This window comes from Blastomyces gilchristii (assembly GCF_000003855.2).
Source record: "Blastomyces gilchristii SLH14081 genomic scaffold supercont1.1, whole genome shotgun sequence".
NCBI classification, from domain to species: domain Eukaryota; kingdom Fungi; phylum Ascomycota; class Eurotiomycetes; order Onygenales; family Ajellomycetaceae; genus Blastomyces; species Blastomyces gilchristii.
The window spans coordinates 6,563,497-6,583,407 of record NW_003101682.1 but is presented as its reverse complement, the minus strand read 5'-3'; the positions used below and the strand labels follow the sequence as shown (position 1 = coordinate 6,583,407).

Below are 19,911 nucleotides of genomic sequence, written 5' to 3'. Positions count from 1 at the left end.
ATACGACGCTCTCAACAACACTTGGAAGAAAGAAGACGGAAGGAGGTACGTATGTTCAACCACATGCCTAGGATGGATGGGAGGACTTTTGGTCAGACCATACCTATTTCAATGTCCGGCGAGGAACAAAACTCCACGAGCATACTATCGAACTATCGATTGCATAGGACTCCTGAATCATGTACTGTACGTAGGTATATATACCCATATTCTGGCGAAACCTAGTGATGGGACGTGACATATCAATTTTTCCCATCTTTCAAAATGTCTTGCAATGAGAGAAGCCATGAGGTGAATTAATGCGAATTGGCAGATAGGCAGGCACCTCTACGCAATTCTTCCCACCGTCCTATCCTCCCTTGAGGAATGATTCCTATACGATAACAGAGGCCATTTGAAAAGCTTTTCTCGATTTAGGTGGTGCTCAAGAGGATGAGGCAAAGAGAGCAGCGTTGAAATTTACTTTAAAAGTTCCATTGTCCCTTCCTATTATTGCTGGGATGGTTCATTTCGTTTACGTCTGCATATATACACATATAGCCATCACTCTACCGGCATTGACTGTATCGTGAACTTAGCCGCTGCTGCCAACAAAAACTCTTTCCGCCCAATCTTACAACTTGGCTTTCGTTGTTGCAGGGCAAGGGCAGGAAGTTACTGAGTTGACCCTGGCTTTCACGTCCTCATGCAGCTGAGAGCGGTTAAAGGCTTGGTTGGACGGGGGGACGTCGAGGGCCGGGTTCTTCTCGAAAAACCCGTCTGGTTTAAGCATGATGCTGATCCTTTCGACCGGCATGATGGGGAAGTCTTCTGGGCGTGGGTTGTGGGTAAGGCCGAACGCTGTGTGTGGTTTTACAACAGTTAGCCATGATAGGATCTAGTGCATTTTTATTTCACAACACTCATCAAATATGATCACAAACAACGTCCCTGCCCGGGGGGTGGAAAGGGGAGGGGTGAACTGACAATGCCACAATACTACGTCCGTGTTTTCAGTGTCATCATTCCTCCTCGTCCACTCTTCGACGCCAGAACTCTTCTTGCTTTGGTTCGTGAACTCGCCGGCAGCATAGAGCTCTCCATCTTGGTACTTAGTCACCCAAATCGGCTTGGTCGCGAACTGTGCGCGCTTCCTATTGAAGCTGCGCGGACTCATCAACATCATTTGGCTGGGCGCTGATTGTAGTTTGTAAGCGACCGGCTTTCGCGAGATGGGGTTGATGACGTTGTCGTTGCGGATTTTGAAGACGCGGTGCTTCTCGACGCTGGTATCGGCCGTCCCAGACTTGTTCAGCACGGTTGTTTCTGTCACATATCCCACTCCATATGGGTTTGTGACCGGGTCGTCGGCCATTGGGACACTATCCTGATATATCACGGTATTATCGTATCCGTCAATGGATGGGTCAATGCGCAAGGAGAAAATATGTTGATGGAACGCGGCCATGACGCCAGGCCCAACGTTGGTGCCCCAGGGGACGGTGGCGCCATCCGCATTGTCAATAGGCATGGTGGAAAGAATTCCAGTTGCGCGGACTTCCAGCTCGATACCTCCTGCCTGATCGAAGATCCAGGCAAAGATATATTCATAGTTGGAGACCGTGCAAATGATCTGCACGACAAGCTGGCGGTTTCTGACAACAGTAGCCCCGGCGGTACGATAGTTGGTATGTTTGTGTTGAAGCCCGGCATCCTGCTCGTGCAGACAGACTACGTTTTCGAGGGTGACGGGGTTACCCTTGGAGTCGGTTCGACAACCGTTGAAGTATTTTATGTGGCCTAGGCAGTCGCAGCCCAGAGATAACGTGTTGGCTGTAATTCCGAACCCGACATCACCGGCATCGAATGCCTGTTTGCGATGGTACGGAGCTCGAGGGTCTGCAAAATTGTGAAAATTAGCATGACCTGTATATATTATCCGTATGGTTTGGATATCATGACATACCGCCATACGGAACCGTCATTTCGTTTACAGATAGGCGGTAAAAGACGTTGCGCTTATCGTAAGTGATGCCGTACAGTACCAGGCCTTCCCGGGAATTCAAACCAATTCTGAAATCCCATTTCTGCCAGTGGACTTTATTGCCGTTTACGGAGAACGAAGCGCCCTCGGGTTGTTGCACGATGTATGGTTTAAGATCGGTTCTCAGCGGTTCGTTGAGTAGGTCGTGGGCATACTCAACCGCCTTGACTGGCTTCCACGGACTGGTTTGGGCAGTTGAATGGTCCGTCCCAGTTGGGAGGCGGTCTATACGCACGAGTTCCTGAGTGAGGCAATCGAAAACTGGGGAAAATGGGAGTGGCAATGAATAATGATTTGCCTGTGCGTGGTTCGTCTCTGCTATGTACATGTAGCACTGGAAGAGCCTCCGTGTCTCATTTTCATCATCAGTGCCGTAGATCCAGGGGTCATTGAGAACAATGACGCCGGGTGGAAGTTTCAACTTTTCAATTTCGGCGAGCACTGCTGGGTGTTTGAGGCAGAGTTGCTCGATTTCTATTATCTCGTCGACGTCCGCAGGTCCCTGCGGGAGATGTTTAGAATCGATTCACCTTGCAAGCACGCAGGGAAGATTGGTCTCAGAGTTATACAACGTATTATGAAGCAAACCATACCTGTACGTCTTTGGGCAATTCCTTCACCGTGATCACTGCCTTCGTGCTCAGATTAACAAGAGCCTTCAAGAAGGCTTTGGTATCAAGCCTATGAAATAAGGATTGGATAATCCTAGCTGGTTTCGCGGGAAGGGGAGTGCCCAGCCTCTCCGCTTCGAGATATGGCACGACATCTCTCTTGATGGGTTCTTGAACATCGATAATTTGAACCGTAGAGATACCCCAGGAAATGATGCCTGGAGAACCCTCGCCGCAAGACTGACCTCGTCTGGGCGGATAGGGTCAAATGGGTGGGTAGCCATGGCGGTTAGGAAGAAAGGATGGGAGTAAAAACGTGTAGGATGTTCCCCTGGAGATGTAATTACAGTTGTATGAATCGCTCCTGGGATGAGAAGACAGATATACCTAGGTAGTTCACAGTATACTCCCCTTAGAAAGCGTGAGGTCAAAGGATCATCTTATATACCTTGAACTTGCCCCACCCTTCGATTGGATCAGAACCATCAATTACTGTTTTCGATATTTGAGGAGAAACTTCCGTTGGGCCTTGATCCTTTCAGGTCTCGTGGAGATTGTCAAGCTTCCTTTTTACGCCGATCAAGTAAATATCTAGATTCCTAGAGGTGGTTTGATACCGAGATCAGAGGCTCTAGAGAAGATAGCCGAGACGCTGTAGCCGGGGGACAAGCGATGACGGCGGAAGCACATCGGGCCGAGCAAATCGGATCCTTTACTGGTTGAGTGGTGACAACGACGAGGGGTTGGGAGTCTGACCACGAAATGCTCGTTGTCAGGCTTTTCCCCGCATTGTTTGTTTTGGAGAATGTAGAGATGGATCATGGCAGTTGAGGACGGGTAAAAAAAGGAACTGTCGTTTTCAACTCCGTATTCTTCGAAGACGCGGAAAATAACCGCAGGCAAACAAAATCTACAGATCTCGAACAGATTATTCACATGGAATAGCCGCCCGCTGGAATCTCAGCAGAATTTCGGTGCTTGCCATCCATTCACAGCCGTCCTTGAAGCATTTAAAAAGGTCTTTGCTCATAAGTCAACTTCTGTCCGAGCAATTATAATATGAATGAACTGCAACCGCGCAGGTCCTCTTGCTCACACAGCTCAACACAGCTTTATGCAAGCAGCACTCAAAAAAAAGATCCAGCAGCAGATCTGATATCAATTATCTCTAACTCCCATCAGCAAGAACAGTGCCATGAATGCACAATGTTGGTAGATGAGAATGATGTGTGTTGGGATATTCACCTCAAAACTACCTAGCTGACAGAGTTGCAAGATGACAAGTTGCCGTGCGGTGCTATGACTGAATGAGAGAGACCCGACGACTGTTGAAGGATTAGGGTGGGGAAAGGTTCTGACATGGGATCTGACCTGTCGGCAGAAACTTATATATATATATATTTTGAAAAGATGGGTAAACTGTCTGCTTGAGAATCTTGAGTATTTGACGCGACCCCCAGAACGCGTAGGGATCATGCACTGCAGCACTTCTGAAATATGTAAGTTACAGTACTATTATGGCATTTTTGATGCACTCTGATCTCCACTTGTACAGTATTTTCATTTGTGGACCCCTAATATAATAGTGCTCTACTAACAAAAATACTGAGACATCATTGCAGTTTTACAATATTTCAATTTGTAGACTACAGAATGTATGAGTGATGGATGATTCAGAAAAATAACTTTTACCAGCTCAGGAAATATAGTATTTTTTCATCAACATCTTACTTGTGCTTTTCTACTTTGCAAATGAAAAACAAAGGAGAGCAAGAGTTGTTATTAGTAACTAATATATTAATAATCCACATAAATCAGGCCCCAGTAGTCCTCCGTTGTTTCGGCTAGTAGAGCCCCCACTACGATAGTAACTAATAACAAACACAGAGACCAGACCAGCCAGAGCAAGTAGTTACTGCGTAGTTACAGCGTGGAGACTTCGCATCATTTGCAGGCAATTCTCGCTGTTCCAATTGCAGCCATGGCAGCTAACTTCTGAGAGCACTTTCGATGAGGAACCCTGTCCCGTTCAGGCAGCAAGCAAGCCAGCACAGAAATATTAACACGGCCTTTCCATGCTCCCGAGTCCCTGAAAAGAGCAGTAATTAATTGGCTGATTCTCGAGCTCTTCGTGCATTCAAGATTTCGTTGTGATGGAGGTCATCCTTGACCCCACGGCATCGCCTTGGTTATTTGGGCGCACAATCGGCCCAGGGCGAAGAGGCTCCCCAGACGCTCGTTTCACACCGTACGGTGTATGTGACTCTCTAGGCATCCCTTACAGTGAAACGAGGAGAGAATTAGATGATGATCAAGTCCAACGCAGTCAGCATTATTACTATGTATGCACTTTCGGGGTTGTCGGGACCCGGGGCCAAGAATCTGGATACGAGCTAGGTTCGCGCTACCCCGTGCTTAGGCTGCCAAAATTATATCAAAGTCCTGTCACTCCCTCTCGCGAATCAAAAATGTTCTCCGCTGGGTCAGAGGCAACCCCGGGCTGATGTTTGCTTGTTCGGCTTCCAAACAAGCTATCCTGCCGCCGAGATGGACAACAACACCACCCAAGCCGAAGCTGAGAAGCAGCAGTCCGAACCGGAACAGAAGCCTCCATTCAAGAATTTCTGGGTATGGGGCAACCCTTTTCGAGGCATTGCAACCGACGAGCTTTAATGATGTCTTGTCGGTGGGAGATGTTTAGCTAACATTTCCCTTTTTCCCAAAAAAAAAAAGAGAATATTAGGCCATGGAACCCTCCTCGACAAGATTTTAATGGGAATTGCTACACTATGTGCCGCTAGAGCAGGAACGGTACGATGCTCTCCCTGCGCCGTTATCTTGCAGAGATACTTACCGTTATTGAGGCGTTACCTTTGATGAACATCGTATTCGGTTTGTACTCCGGAATTGAGAGAGCTACAGATCGATGAAGTTAGCTGATACCCTTCCCCGTTCAGGCAATGTTGTTAGTAATTTCAATCGATATTTCATCCCTGGTTCAGGGGTCTCCAAAGAGGAGTTTCTTAGCAGCGCGAATGAGAGTGTGTATGTATTCACTTCTTCTTGCTTTGCATATCATCCGGCATCACCTATCAGACGGATAAGGGGATGGTCCGGAGAACGTCCTGGGCTAATACACCCCAGGTTGTATATTGTATACCTCTTTATCGGCAAGTTTCTGCTCGGCTATATTTCAATGGTCAGTGCTCCTAGTCCGCGAACCGGACTACAAAATACAAATTAACGGCATCCAGTTTTGTCTACGAATGACGGGAATCAGAATCTCTGCCCGCCTTCGTCTATCGTATCTCCAAGCTCTCTTCAACCAACCCATTAGCGTTTTTGATACTCTCCCTCCTGGAAGACCAACAAACACAATCACTACCTCTTCAAATACGATACAAGCAGGTATCTCGGATAAATTGGTGATACTTGTTCAATCATTGGCCCTGGTCATAGGTGCTTACTCAGTCGCGTTCCGTTACTCCTGGTCCTTGACATTGGTTGCAAGCGCCTCTATTTTATTTATATCAATAGTATATGGCGCCCTTATTCCGATATATATCAAACTGCAAAAAAAAGTTGAGCAAGCAGACGAAAAAGCCTCGTCGATTGCAGGAGAAGCTCTTGGATCTATTCGTACCATTGTCTCTTGTTGTGCAGAAGGCCGGCTTGCGGCTCGTTATGGAGAATGGGTTGCGGAATCACGAAAACGAGGAATGCGGCTGGCGCCTCAGATCGGCGCGCAGCTCGCTCCGTCAAATTTCGCTATGTACTCCAGCTTCGCGTTGACGTTCTGGTTCGGCGTCAGGCAGTTTGCATCGAAAAATATTCCTGATGTTGGCCCAGTTATTACGTGTGTATTTCCCAATCACAAATGTCCCTTGTTCTTTCGCTTGCTTGAGGTATCTAATGTGCTTGATTCTCCGCTAGTGTTATTTTTTCGGTTCTAATAGTGGTATCAACTCTCTCTTTTGTTGCAACCCCTATCATCGCCGTATCCAAGGCGGTGAGCGCATCTACCTATTTCTTCGAAATGATTGATGCGCCAAAGCCTAAAACATCGGGATTGAAAGATCAAGACGTCGCAACTACCGATATTCGCTTCGAGGACGTGAATTTCTCCTATCCATCCCGCTCCAATGTAAAGATTATCAACAACATGACTCTTGATATTCCAGCTGGAAAAATAACAGCCCTTGTTGGACCTTCTGGTTGCGGGAAAAGCACCATTGTTGCACTGCTTGAGCGTTGGTACCAGATCGAGACACAGTTCGAGGGCGACGCTACACCAAAAAGTCATTCTCCACAAAGTGAGGAGGATCCTCAAAAGGAAAAAGAGCAAGACACAGAAATAACCCCAAATAGTGGGTCGATCAAAATAGGGCCTCACGATCTCTACGACCTGGATCTTAAATGGTGGAGATCCCAAATTGGATTGGTTCAACAGGAACCGTTTACATTTAACACAACCATCTACCAAAATGTTGCTTATGGTCTAGTGGGATCAAGGTGGGAAAATGAATCAGAAGAGGTGAAAAGAGAGCTTGTCAAGGAAGCATGTCGGGAAGCTTTTGCTTCGGAGTACATTGAAAAGCTGCCGCTGGTAAGCTCCATTTTGTCCCATTTGGCCCTGCGATGTTTCTTACGATATATCTTCTTAGGGATATGATACTATGGTTGGAGAGAATGGCTTGAAACTCAGCGGCGGGCAACGCCAGAGACTTGCAATTGCTCGAAGTATCATTAAAAGGCCACCAATTCTCATCCTAGATGAAGCCACAAGTTCGATAGATGTTCGGGGAGAACGCATTGTTCAAGAAGCACTTGACCGTGTATCCAAAAATCGCACAACCATAACCATCGCCCATCGGTTATCTACGATAAAAAAGGCGGATAAGATTATCGTGCTGAAAGGAGGGGAAAGCATTGAGCAGGGAACACATGAGAAGCTGCTGGAATTCAAAGGGTTATACCACTCGTTGGTTGAAAATCAACGCCTGGAAATGGGAGACCAGGATACTGATATCCAAGGCGACGCCCATCCAAAAAGCCAAGTAGAAGATATGCAGACCTTCCTTCAAGAAGCGTCAAGAGTGGACACCGTTGGTGAGCCGGACCAAGAACCTGAACCGACATATAAAGCGAGATCCTTGTTCAATTCAGTCGGGCTGTTCCTTTGGGAGCAGAGAAAGCTCTGGTATCTGGATGTAGCCATCGTCATTGGCGCTGCTGGCTGTGGATGTAGGATATCCCCTCTGGTTATTCATATTGCAAGGCATGATTGTTCTTGTTCATAGATAACTGATTATTGGTTACCTAGCCGCCTTCGCCATCCAAAGCTACATCTTTGCACAACTCACGGCCGTGTTTCAGCTTTCTGGCGATGAGCTAATTAACCGGAGCGAATTCTGGTCCCTAATGTTCTTCATACTTGCCCTTTGCGTTGGACTTTTTTACTTCATTCTGGGCTTCGCGTCAACCAGCCTGTCTGCGGTAAGCTTGCATTTTTGACTTCTGGCCCTTTATATAGCTAATCAGTGTTAGTATATTTGCGGCACATACCGACAAGAATACTTTGAAAACATCATCACGAAGCCGATCCATTTTTTCGACGAAGAAGGAAATTCGACCGGCTCTTTAGCAGCCCGAGTTTCCACCGATCCGACACAGCTCCAAGAGCTTGTTGGCCATCAGATGGCTTTCCCGCTGATTTCCGTATTCAACATTATCGGCTGCATATCTGTAGCTTTTTCCTTCGGCTGGAAATTAACTTTAGTCGCGATATTTTCTGCGTTCCCACTCATTATTATAGCGATGTTTATTCGGGTCAGATACGAGGTACAATTCGAGAAAATGAATGCAGCTGTATTCGAGAGCAGCTCGCAGTTTGCGTCAGAAGCCATTTCAGCATTTCGCACAGTCACCTCTCTCACCCTCGAGGATACTATTACCACCCGTTACTCCAATCTTTTACAAGACCATGTAACGAAGGCTTTCAAAAAGGCAAGATTTGCAACGCTGATCTTCGCGGCCGCGGATAGCATAGAACTTCCATGCATGGCATTATGCTTCTGGTATTTGTCTCTCACTGAATGACCTCAAGAATCAAGATAGCTAACATCTATTTTCAGGTATGGAGCGCAGCTATTGAGTACTTACGAATATGACGTTCTTCGCTTCATGGTTATTTATATCGCCGTGGTCATGGTAAACAGGCACTCTCTCTCCACTCTGAAGCGTTAATATTACTAACAAAGCATGTACAGGGAGGCCAAGCGGCGGGACAATTTGGGAGCGTAACGCCAAGTAAGCCTAACAAGACATTAATATGCGTTTCTGGTTATATATCTAATTATATGAAACAATCAGATATCGCACAAGCCACTGGAGCTGCCAATCGGATATTAAGCGTCAGGCCCTCCCAAGGTAACAATGATGGTGAAAAGAAGACTGTTGGGCGCTTTGAGGGGGGCGCTCAAATCGATTTCAAGTCTATCAATTTCAAGTATCCGACGAGGGATATTACTGTGTTCAAGAACCTCAGTTTCACAGTGCGTATATTCCAACCTCTGACATCATTTTCTACCGACAAGATGACCTAAAGCTAATACCGAACAGATCGAGAAGGGCCAATTTGCCGCCTTGGTTGGGCCATCCGGTACGTTTTCATCGTCTGTAATACTGAAATGCATGAGTGAGACTCACTGGTAGTAGGATGCGGCAAGTCGACCGTTATCGGATTGCTTGAGAAGTATTGCCCCCCCTTCAATCCGCCGTATTCCTTAATTGCCTCATCCTTATAAACAATTTTCTGATTTCCACGTGCTTTGCAGGTTTTACGAATACCAAAGTGGTACCATCACAATCGACGGGCACGACCTCCACACCCTTGATGTGTCCTCCTATCGACAGTCTGTTTCGTTGGTATCCCAAGAGCCAGCGTTATACCAAGGTAAAAATAAAAAATAAAAAATAAAAACATCATTCCTGAAATCTATCCACGGAGGGAACTTTGCTAACAACCTTGTGAAGGATCCATCAAGGACAACGTTTTGCTAGGCGTTGATCCCACCCAATTCACCGACGAAGATGTCCAAAAAGCATGTAAAGATGCGAACATTCATGACTTCATCATTTCACTTCCAGACGGTCAGTAGCAGGGAATCCCACCTACCTACATTACAAGCCCCCGCTCCCCCTCCACAGGATGCTCACAACGTCTATCTGGTAAAATGTAGGCTACAACACCGACGTCGGCCTCCGCGGTTTAGCAATGAGCGGCGGCCAGAAGCAGCGCATATGTATCGCACGAGCTCTCATCCGCAACCCCAGCATCCTGCTACTAGACGAAGCGACCTCCAGCCTCGACTCGGAGTCAGAAAAGCATGTACAAGAAGCCATTGAACGGACTGCTAAGGGGAGGACGGTGGTTGTTGTCGCGCATCGATTAGCTACGGTCCAAAACGCCGATGTCATTTTCGTCTTTGGCGAGGGTGGCATCTTGGAAGTCGGGACCCATGCCAATTTGCTGAAACAGAGAGGTACTTATTATCAAATGGTATGTTTCTTTTTCTTTTCTTTTTCTTTTTTCTTTTTTTTTAATTTTTTTAATATTTTTAATATTTCCATACGCCTTCGTTGTTATGTTCACATCCCCTTTCCGGAAATGGAATGGCTTTGCTAAAAATTCGTCGGGAATGGAAAACAACAGTGCGAATCCCAAGCGCTCGATAGGTAAAAAAGTTGCCTCTAGCTGGAGCAAACACGGATCCTTTCGCGATGGAAGTTTTACCTTCGTATTCATGACCGTAAAATTTTGGATACCCCCTTGACAAAAATATTTAATCACTCCTCTCATCTTTGCTACATCGCCTTATATCTGGATGGCTGACTCGCGTCACCTCCTATTTCTTTTCTCTTCTTTTCTATATTATTTCTAGCATTATATTTAATTCTAGTAGAGTAGAATCTTATAAATTTCAATATCTAATACTAATATAATATCTATCCTGTCATCAAAGGAATTTTTCAGATCTGGATCACAGGTGATGATGCTGGTGTCTGCCTTGAGAGAGAGACGACAAAAAATCGGTAGTTGAAAATGTTTAATAACGCGCCCCTGGGCTGGATGCAGCCTTATTATATATAGACAGGGGGGTATGAAAACGGCACCAATGGCGATCCAGGTGAGGACGACCACGACGACAGTGACGGTGGTGGCTAGGATTTTGGCAATGATGGTGTCCGTGATGATGAAGGGCCATCTACTTCCGGCACATAGGTAGCCCTAGGCAGCGAGTCTGGATTCAGCAGACGCGGCACAGCGATGCGATTCAGGAGAATTGACGAGATACGCGGGTTGCCGTTTACTGCACATCGAGGATGTTGATGATAAGTCTGCTTGCCGTTCTCCGAACCATTCCGAGATGACGTTGCGGGAATCTTGGCTAGCAATGGAAGGGCCCTCTAGAGGAACTAGCCGACAGGGTTTGAAGTAGTATGTAGGTGTATAGGTTATCAAGCATCTCCATCTGCAGTGGAGAGGATCCACCTGAATGCCCAGTTATACACCTTCCATCCGATGCTCCATGGGATCAGTGAGCTTCACAGGAACCGGCTTGCCATACCGCAACACAAATTTGGATCCATTGTGGAAGGCTTCGATGAGTCGAAAAGAACCGGGGCGAACGGAGAGGAGGAGGATCTGGTTCATTAATGTCAATCAGCATTGTTCGGCGGTATGATTTATAGCTCTTAAAGTTGAGTAGTGTTGTTATATGAGATAGATGGAAATACTGGACTGTACATGTACATGTACATGCTCGCACCGGAAGGACCTGATAACCTCTATCGAAAACGACCTTGTTTTTCCACCATGTCACGCGAAGGATAGTCATCAGCTCGCCTCGTAGAATCGGCGCCTGCGATTCAGTGACATGGTATGAGGTGATAATTGTATGAGGGACACCGCTGCGGCCCCGCATCAGCGGCGCCCGCCATTCATATCTTTCGCCCACTGGCCTGGTACCAACAAACTCATGAGGCATCCCAACGCCATGCCAGCGCCTAAATAAGCGGAATTAGTCTATTAGTTCTCGAGGAGTCATGGGGAAAGGGCGGGGCGGGGGGAAAAGGGTGCTGACTCCGTCCATCAAAAACACACCTTTCATCATGCCATCCGCCATTACTCAAATAGTGTTGCGGTGTGGGTGAGGTTGGAAATGTCACCTTCAACAGTTTCACAGTATTCCCAAGAACTCTTCTCCTCTTCAATGCGAGCGAGGAGATACAGGATACTCAAACTCGTAGGAATTAAAGTCCGCAAGAGACATCTTCTGGAAGAAGATGGGCGCGGTGTCCTCCAGAATGTCAAAGTACTCTTCGATGAGAGCGTCTTCTGTTTGAAAACGGCAGCTTCTGGAACGAGAGACTAGTCGATATATCTGAGTAATCTCATCGCACAGGTCGGTCGATCGCTCTCACAAATGCATCTCCAATGTCTCTGGGGACCTTGTTCTGTTTGGCAAGAATGTCGGTGACTCTACAGGCGCGCTCGAATTCCAGCTTCCCGCAGAGGAGAGGTGTTTCAGAGGATTTCTCTATCAAGTGCAGTGCCGCAGGTAGAGAGAATGACCGAATGACGCGAAAGCAATCTGGTAACTATAGATAAGTACAGCGTAAGTAACTATGCAGGAGATGTTTAAGATGTCTTGATGTGCTGGTTTTTAAATATGCTGTCCTGACATTACTAGTTACAAGTTGTCTGATCATTGCAATATCTTCCAGCAAGAAGAGCCATCAATTGGCAAAGGGTAGATATTGTAACTCAATCGAACTTAATTATCCAACCCCTTCCCTACTCATATATGCACTGAGTCAGTTTTATTTATATTTGTGATTTTGATGTTTAAATTTTCACCAGATTCCACTTCACATTCAACTAAATATCTCATGTTCATATGTTTCATAGTAGTTATCACAACATATATAATTATCAGAAATGTAATATTAGCAAACCCTGATATCAGTTGTAAAGATACATGTCTTGCTGTAAATGAAATACAATTAACTACTAACTTGCCATGTTATATATGTATGTTCTATCAGTGTGGATTGATAGCAGCTATCAAACTATCAAACTCTTGAATCTCTCTCACCTAACTACATGTATTTAAATACATATACATGCACAGTTTATAATTCCAAGAGACAGAAAAATGAATAACTATATATGTGGAAAATCATAAGTTACACATGCTCAACAACTATCCTGTCTTATCATCATTCTCCCCTTCCCCTTTTCACTACTACAGATGTCCCAACAAATATCACATCTCCCTTCTCTCATAACCAAATTCTTTACTCCTTACACCCTCCCCCTCCTTCAACCCCACCACACCCAAAAGCAACAAATAACTTTTTAAGAGTATACATACATCCTCTCCTCCGAAACGATTAGAAACAAAGCCAACCCCCCCACCCCCCTGTCTCCCTCACTTATTAACCCCCCCTTTCTTTACCCAGCCTGATAAACCGCCGGCCCCGCCACAACATGCGGATTAATCAAACTCAAATTAAACGGCGTAAGGAACGGATTCGAATCCGTAAGCGCAATGAAAATCGTCCCGTTGATCGCCGGGTCGCCCTCGTACGTCGAGAGGTCTGGTTGTATCGTGAGCCCGCTCCCTGCAGCACCACCACCACCACCACCGCCAGTAGTCCCGTTATCACTAACCTGCCGGGGATCTAGGAACTCTATGCGGCCGTGGGCCCTACGGCCACTACCACGACCACCACGACCACCACCGCCGCCGCCGCCTGTGGTTGAATTAGTCGCGTTCCCCACACCTCCACCCATCATGACCACATCCGTTAGCGGCGAATACGTCACATTCAGCTGCGTCACCCACGCCACAAACGCCGGCGGGCCCGCCGCGCTGGAATGCGTGACATAGCCATTGCCCGGGCCGACAGGTTTTCCCGGCGCCTCCCACTGCAGGCGCACCGGGCGGCCCGGGCGGGAGAGCGGGATGGAGCGGTTCTGCGTGATGGCTGGCCCGCACTCGGAGACATTGCAGCGCTGCCGCGGCGGGATCTCGGTGAAGTTCGCCGAGTTGAGCCAGGGGCCCAGAGTCTCGTTGACGGCGGCGGAGCCGTTGGTGCGGAACGGGTTGGGCTGGCTGAGCACGCGCAGCGCGGGGAAGTTCTGCCAGACCAGCCGCGACTGGTTGGTTGTGGGGCACGAGGCGATGTAGGGCGCCAGCAGGGACCAGGCCCACGACTGCGGGATGCCGACTTCGAACCACACGGGCATGGGGAAGAGGCCTTCGAATTGACGGAAGATTACCTGCTGGCGGGCCGTGACGGTTACAGAGCGTAGGACCAGAGCGGCTGCTTCGCGCGAGGTGAGGTGCGGGAGGAAGCCGTAGACGCCGGCCTCGTTGTTGCGGATGAGTTTCTGGGAGAAGTCGAGCCATTCGCGGACGTCGGTGAAGTTTGGATAGTTGTAGTTGCATTGCTTGGGCGCGGCGCGGCCGAGGATGTTGGTGAGCATCGTTGCGTGGCCGACTACTTGCTCGCTCATGAAACTAATGAGATAGCGGTCTTCGCTGGACAGGTTGGCGTTTGTCAATTCTTTTTGGGAGAAGTGGGATAAGCCGTAGTCGAGGAGATCGAGCTCTATCCATTTGAAGTACAGGGCGAGCGCCTAGCACATCCATATCAACTGCGTTAGATGAGTGTCTTATGCTCCCGCGTGATTTGCAGAGACATCTCAATGAGGGGGAAAAAAAGAAAAAGGAAAAAGAAGGAGGTGGCGAGTGTAAACACGTACAAGAGATTGGAAATCATAGTCACTCTTCGCATTATAAACGGGCATTGTGCCATTCGTCCCAAGGCCGCCTCCGGGGACGTATGGAGCAGGCTGGGGATCATGAAGCCGTCCATCGCTAGGATACGTTGTTGCATTTGCCGGAGCAGGCTTGGGCGAGATAGCCGTCCCCAAAATGGCCGTTCCCGACAAAGCGCCAGTAACAGTTGGTGTGCCTGTGAACGAGCCACGGGAGACATCGATGCCGGTGACTGTTGGAACCGATGCAGGGACCACGATGCCATCTGCATACGTGATACTCCTTTGTGCTGATACCACGATGATGGCGTAAGCGCTCGCAAGGAGCCCTATGACCGTTTGTTTGAGAGACATTGTCGTTGGTGTATATAGGGGGTTATAATGACCTTGGTGTCAGGATGGGTAGCAGCAGTAACGGAAAGAAGTGCTTGGGGGTATAGATGATCAGGGAGGGCTTGTTTTCAACTTAATACGGCCATGAAAAAGGGCCATATCGCTAATCCCGAAAAAGCCAAAAATCCTGTATGATTTGAATGGGATGGATGGAGGGGAGGCGAAAGTTGAAATGAGCCATGCCTAGCACAACTCCCTTAGGTGAAGAGGTAGATGTACTGTACAATCGGCTGAACAGTTCAACGTAGCCCAATGATGCCATCGTATTCCAACCTATGAACGCATAATGAGCCAAAGAGCAGGACACAACTCCGGTGAACTCCGGATCTCGTTAATTGAGTTCTACATGACCCAGTAGAGTGCAGCCGTAGCTTTCATAGTCAGCGATACAGCAATGGCTTGTCCGCGCGTCGAGCTTGGTCTCATCTTCCGTATAGAATTCACAAAATAGATAGCCCTGCATGTCAAGGGGTTAATTGGTCATAGTCGCGGTGATTCGAGCTTTCCCTAAGGGGTCTCCAATCGGACTATCATGGTTTCCCCCGGCTAACCGAGGAGACCCCTCCAGCCTCCAAGAACAAAAAGGGAAGAAAGCTGTACTGTTTGATTAGATAAACTGAAGTAGGACTGCTGTGTACTGCCTTATTTTAAGGATTCTTGCAGCAGACTTCCGGGTAATCTGCACGCTTTGGACGCATCTTGATACGATAGATCTGGAAAAGTGCGCCAAAACAGTCGATCGTGAGCTGGGGGTGACGTAGCTTGAAACCTTAAGTGCGATAAGCTTATCGGATTCACAAAGGACAAGCCCGTAGACGGGCTGCTATCAAACCTTAAATTGTGCGTAGCATGCACGCCCAAAAAGTAAGGAGATTAAGTGTGTTAGCTCATAAAGTCAAAACAGGAAAAAATATATATATATATATATGTATGTACTGTACATGTATATGCATATACCTGTATAATGGGAGGGATATGTACCCATGTATGTAAAGAAAAACAATAACTAAAATTCATCAACCAAAACAGATGCCTGAATATGATATCATGGTTAAATCATTGTATAAGTAATTTGCGCCTTTTTTCTTTTTTAGTCATGTATGTGGGGTAATATGATAGCCAAACAGAACTCAGATGAACAATCTCAAAAAAAGAAAGTGTCAAAAATATACGAATCAAAAGTCGAAAATGAGATTGGAGGTTTAGGGGGGGGGAATGTAAACAGAGCACACCTCTACTCTACTCAAGAAATATTGCTCCCCAAATCCGCCTTCGGCGGTGGCAACATCTCTTCGGAAAGCCGTGCCGGTGAAATAACATCACCCATCGAGTCACCGCCGTTCTCATCACGATCACTAACATCACTAACGTCACTAGCAGCAGCAGCAGCGGCGGCAACGGCGGCCTGCTTCTCGTTCACAAAAATCATCGGGCTCGTCCGCTCGAAATACGACAGGACATGCGCGTGCTTAAGGCCCTCATCCAAGTCTTCCCCTTCAAACTGCAGCTCCTCCGCGGCCCGGCGCGCCATGAGCGCCTCCCAGTCCCCGCGCATCTCGTCGACTTTGCGCTTATAGTCCAGATCGGCGTCGTAGTACTTGCCCGCGCCGCGGAAGCGTTCCCAGAGCGACAGATGCTTCGGGTGTACGGCGGGGCCGTGGTATTCGCTCTCGCGCCCGCTGCGGAGGTAGTGCCAGCGGCGCTCTTGTTCCTTGAGGTCCAGCCCTGTGGTATCTGGGAGGAAGAGCCAGGTGATGACCATCCCTGCCAGGCCGAACCAGGGGACGACGTAGAATTTGGTTTGGGTGTCGATGTAGTTGTAGAGGACGGCGGCGAGGAGGGCACCGAGCTTACCAACTGCGGCGGCAAACCCGTGGGCTGTTGCACGGATGGGGGTGGGGAATACCTCTGCTGCGACGAGGAAGGTGACTGCGTTGGGCCCGAATTGGTTGAAGAAGCTGCTGAGGAAGTACATGGCCTGGAATGCGTGGATGTGTTCTGGGGAGGTGTAGTATTCGAAGTTGAAGGCGGGGATGATGAAGAAGATGAAATCCATTAGGAATCCGACTTGCTGCATCCTTTTTCGGCCATAGAGTTTGTTGTCGATGAAGAAAGCTGTTGAATTGCCATTAGCAAACGGATAAAGGGAGGATGACAGGGTCTAGTTGATCGATCGCACATACCAGCCATATAATATCCCACAAGCGAAACGCCAACGTTGATCAGGTTATATAACCAACCCGGCATAATCGAATTAGAATTCGGACTAATGACAGCAATAAACTCACTCTGGAAGAGCTTATTACCGTAAAAGAACACATCATTTGCAAACCAACTACCTGCGGTAGCTATTAGACGGGGGCCAAAGTATTTGAAAGCCAGAACCAGAGACTGGGTGTCGTAGCCTGTTACTTTAGCCTTAGCCTTGGCAATCGACAGCTGTTTGCTGGCTGCTTTCATCTTGAAGTAACGGTAGTAAACTAGCCAAAGGGTGCCGACAGCAGGGATGGCGAAAGAGACACGATAAGTCCATTGGGCGGCCACGGTCGAGTAAGGCGGGTTCCCGCTACCGTGGTGAAAACAGAGGAGGAGGATAATCAAGAGGACCTGGTTGAAGAACTGGCCCCAGCCTTGCATCAAAAAGGCGCTGGTCACTTTGCGGCCACGATGGAGTCGATCCTCCTTGTTGGAGACTCTGCCAGAACCCACGGCGTTTTCCATCCCACTGGTAGCTGTCATTGGGTATTCTCCTCCTATATACACGGGATTTATTAGACAAACGATATAATCATTTTTCCTCACGATCTAAAGCTGATAATACATACCGACTCCTATACCGTAGAAGAAGAGGGACCAGACATAGCAGATAACCCAGCCATTTTGGGTGACGCCCCAGGCCGCAGTGATCATCACCAGCCCGAGAAGCATGATAACGGCATCTTGGATGAGGCCAAATCGTCGTCCAACCCTAGATGGAGTTAGTAAAAATCGAATGTATATATGTGTATGAATATATTTTCATAACTAATTCATACCAGTCACCAATGATGCCAACTATTATCTGGCCGACAATGATTCCGCAAATCTCCAGATACTCCACGGCGGCAATCCAGGTGGGATTGCAGATTTCCTTCGTGGCCCAACATTCCGGAAACGCCCTTTGGAACAACGGCTTGATATTCCCAATGGAAAATAGAACGTATCTACATGGCCAAGAGGAAGTTAGTTAGCTTCGTCTCTTTTCGGGAGTCAATGCTAAGCAATGCCCAGCATTCCTAACCCAGCCGCCAAGGGCTGGGCAGTCCGGTCTCATGGATAAACGACCCACTCAACGGGCACTAATGGCACTCACCCTTCAAGTCCCAGCCCAGCGCCCGGAAGCACCATGTTTCTAAAATAGTACGCGACGGGGGCCAGCGGGTCCTGCTTGAACATTGTCCAGAAGCCGGCAAACTCCCTAGCGGCCTCCGCGGCGTCATATTTGCAGACGAAGGCGATGCGCCGGTACAGGGGCAGGTCGGCCCAGTACACGCCGTCCGGGGTGTAGCTGTCGTTGGGGCGGATGTAGGCGTCAAAGGCCTCCTTTTCACTCAGGTTCATGTCATGGTGGTTGTACGTGGGGGGGATGGGAGGCGAGGAGGAGGAGGAGGAGGAAGAGGAGAGGTCGGAGCCAAAATCGGCCATTGAGTTGTCTCTAATCTATATGTATAATGTATATATAATGTATATACAGGGCTTGACTTAGATTTCTGGAGATCCTACTGTAGGCTGTATAGAGAGAGAGAGAGATTGTCAGCGGGGTAGCCAAGACAGACATAAAAATACAGCCAACAGCCCATCCACGTTGACCGTCTCAAGGTTGTGAGTGGTGAGTCGTTGGCAGGAGAATGAGACTCACTGCAAAACAAGCAATGCCAATGCTAGTCCGGCGCAGATCACACCAGGGATGTCAATTCCGTCAATCCCTAGTTATATCTTCTTCTTCTTCTGCTTCTGCTTCTTCTTCTTCTTCTTCTTCTTCTTCTTCTTCTTCTTCTTCTTCTTCTCCTTCTTCTTCTTCAACCAACTCTCTCGTCGCAGCACACGCGGAGACACGGGGAGATGGTGAGAGAGGGGGAGGGAGATGGGAGGGAGGTAGGATAGGAGTATGAAGAAAAAAAAGTTGTATAGCCCTTCCCTTCTATGTGATGTAGCGAGCGAGGAGGAGAGAAGAAAGAAAGAAAGAAAAGAAAGAAAGAAGAAAGAAGAGGGAGAAGTAAAAGAAGCCCAACCCCACACCAGGCCGGGCATCCACCGTATCATTACCATTTATTACTACTGTATAGATACATATATATACATGTATATACATATATAACTATATAACTATATGAGGATATCCGGAAAATGAAACAGGTCTCCAGTTTTCCGTGCGGGTGTCGTCGTTTTCCAGTATATAACTTCTTCTGGGCGGGAAGGTTCCAGCGCGGAGGAAAGAGGGTCCACAGTCGGTCCGGTCCACGGGTGGGGGGGGGGGGGGGGCGATGGAGGTCTGCGCTGGCCAATCACAGCCCTGCATCCCGTCACGTTGTGCAACCGTTGCTCCTGTTGAGGAAAGGCGGGCCCCACCATTTTCCCGGCTGAACAAAAGTGGGTTCCTGCTCCTTTGTTGGGACTAAGCCCTATCTACGTAGTAACATCCTCCGTATGGAGTATGGAAGTATGGAGTACTTATACATACAGATACATACAGATACGAGGTTATAACTAAGTATTAAGATACTACATAACAATACATGGTTGGATGGAACTGAGACATTTCACCTAGGTAGATATACTGGTGGTATGCGTACCAGTTGTTGGCAGCTGTACGCGTCGTCGGAGGCGCAGCCCCGCTCGGGCTGACCGAGTATACGAGTATACATACATACATACATACATACATACATACATACATACATACATACATACATACATGCATGCATACATACATGCATACATCAGCCGGGAATTATATAGATTAGTTATCTCTTCCCTGCCGAAGATCATCTTAG

General features: G+C 47.8%; 5 protein-coding genes across 6 annotated transcripts; 1 reads left to right on the top strand and 4 right to left on the bottom strand.

The window, feature by feature from the left end:
* Positions 1-53: 53 nt before the first annotated feature.
* On the bottom strand, positions 54-4,340 carry BDBG_00697. Of its 2 annotated transcripts, XM_031719997.1 has the most exons (5): positions 3,731-4,340; positions 2,617-3,654; positions 1,946-2,525; positions 967-1,878; positions 54-840 (listed from the first exon to the last, which is right to left on the bottom strand). In XM_031719997.1, exons 3-5 carry the CDS (start codon positions 2,349-2,351, stop codon positions 614-616), a joined length of 1,545 nt encoding a protein of 514 aa, XP_031575966.1. In that variant the 5' UTR covers positions 2,352-2,525; positions 2,617-3,654; positions 3,731-4,340; the 3' UTR covers positions 54-613. The 2 variants fall into 2 exon arrangements, with proteins under 2 accessions (XP_031575966.1, XP_031575965.1); XM_031719996.1 differs by having other exon boundaries at positions 2,617-4,340.
* Positions 4,341-4,496: 156 nt separating this feature from the next.
* On the top strand, positions 4,497-10,668 carry BDBG_00696 (MDR efflux pump ABC3). Its single transcript, XM_031719995.1, has 19 exons — positions 4,497-5,262; positions 5,368-5,445; positions 5,499-5,526; positions 5,592-5,679; positions 5,779-5,833; positions 5,889-6,490; positions 6,568-7,240; positions 7,299-7,878; positions 7,958-8,130; positions 8,182-8,711; positions 8,769-8,844; positions 8,904-8,943; positions 9,007-9,188; positions 9,256-9,295; positions 9,352-9,388; positions 9,471-9,589; positions 9,670-9,786; positions 9,876-10,195; positions 10,349-10,668. The coding sequence occupies exons 1-19, from the start codon at positions 5,182-5,184 to the stop codon at positions 10,373-10,375; spliced, it is 3,846 nt and encodes a 1,281-aa protein (XP_031575964.1). The 5' UTR covers positions 4,497-5,181; the 3' UTR covers positions 10,376-10,668.
* A 189-nt stretch (positions 10,669-10,857) lies between these two features.
* Positions 10,858-12,721, bottom strand: BDBG_00695 (uncharacterized protein; the record flags this gene model as incomplete). The annotated part of the gene is made up of 6 exons (XM_031719994.1): positions 10,858-11,103; positions 11,207-11,341; positions 11,466-11,703; positions 11,801-11,865; positions 11,928-12,034; positions 12,715-12,721. 6 exons carry the CDS (start codon positions 12,719-12,721, stop codon positions 10,858-10,860), a joined length of 798 nt encoding a protein of 265 aa, XP_031575963.1.
* A 432-nt stretch (positions 12,722-13,153) lies between these two features.
* On the bottom strand, positions 13,154-14,839 carry BDBG_00694 (rds1; the record flags this gene model as incomplete). Its single annotated transcript, XM_002629402.1, has 2 exons — positions 13,154-14,344; positions 14,471-14,839. 2 exons carry the CDS (start codon positions 14,837-14,839, stop codon positions 13,154-13,156), a joined length of 1,560 nt encoding a protein of 519 aa, XP_002629448.1.
* Positions 14,840-15,767: 928 nt separating this feature from the next.
* On the bottom strand, positions 15,768-19,249 carry BDBG_00693 (MFS phosphate transporter). The gene is made up of 6 exons (XM_002629401.2): positions 18,777-19,249; positions 18,231-18,646; positions 17,914-18,081; positions 17,704-17,846; positions 17,062-17,631; positions 15,768-16,993 (listed from the first exon to the last, which is right to left on the bottom strand). The coding sequence occupies exons 2-6, from the start codon at positions 18,560-18,562 to the stop codon at positions 16,122-16,124; spliced, it is 2,085 nt and encodes a 694-aa protein (XP_002629447.1). The 5' UTR covers positions 18,563-18,646; positions 18,777-19,249; the 3' UTR covers positions 15,768-16,121.
* Between the last annotated feature and the right edge of the window lie 662 nt (positions 19,250-19,911).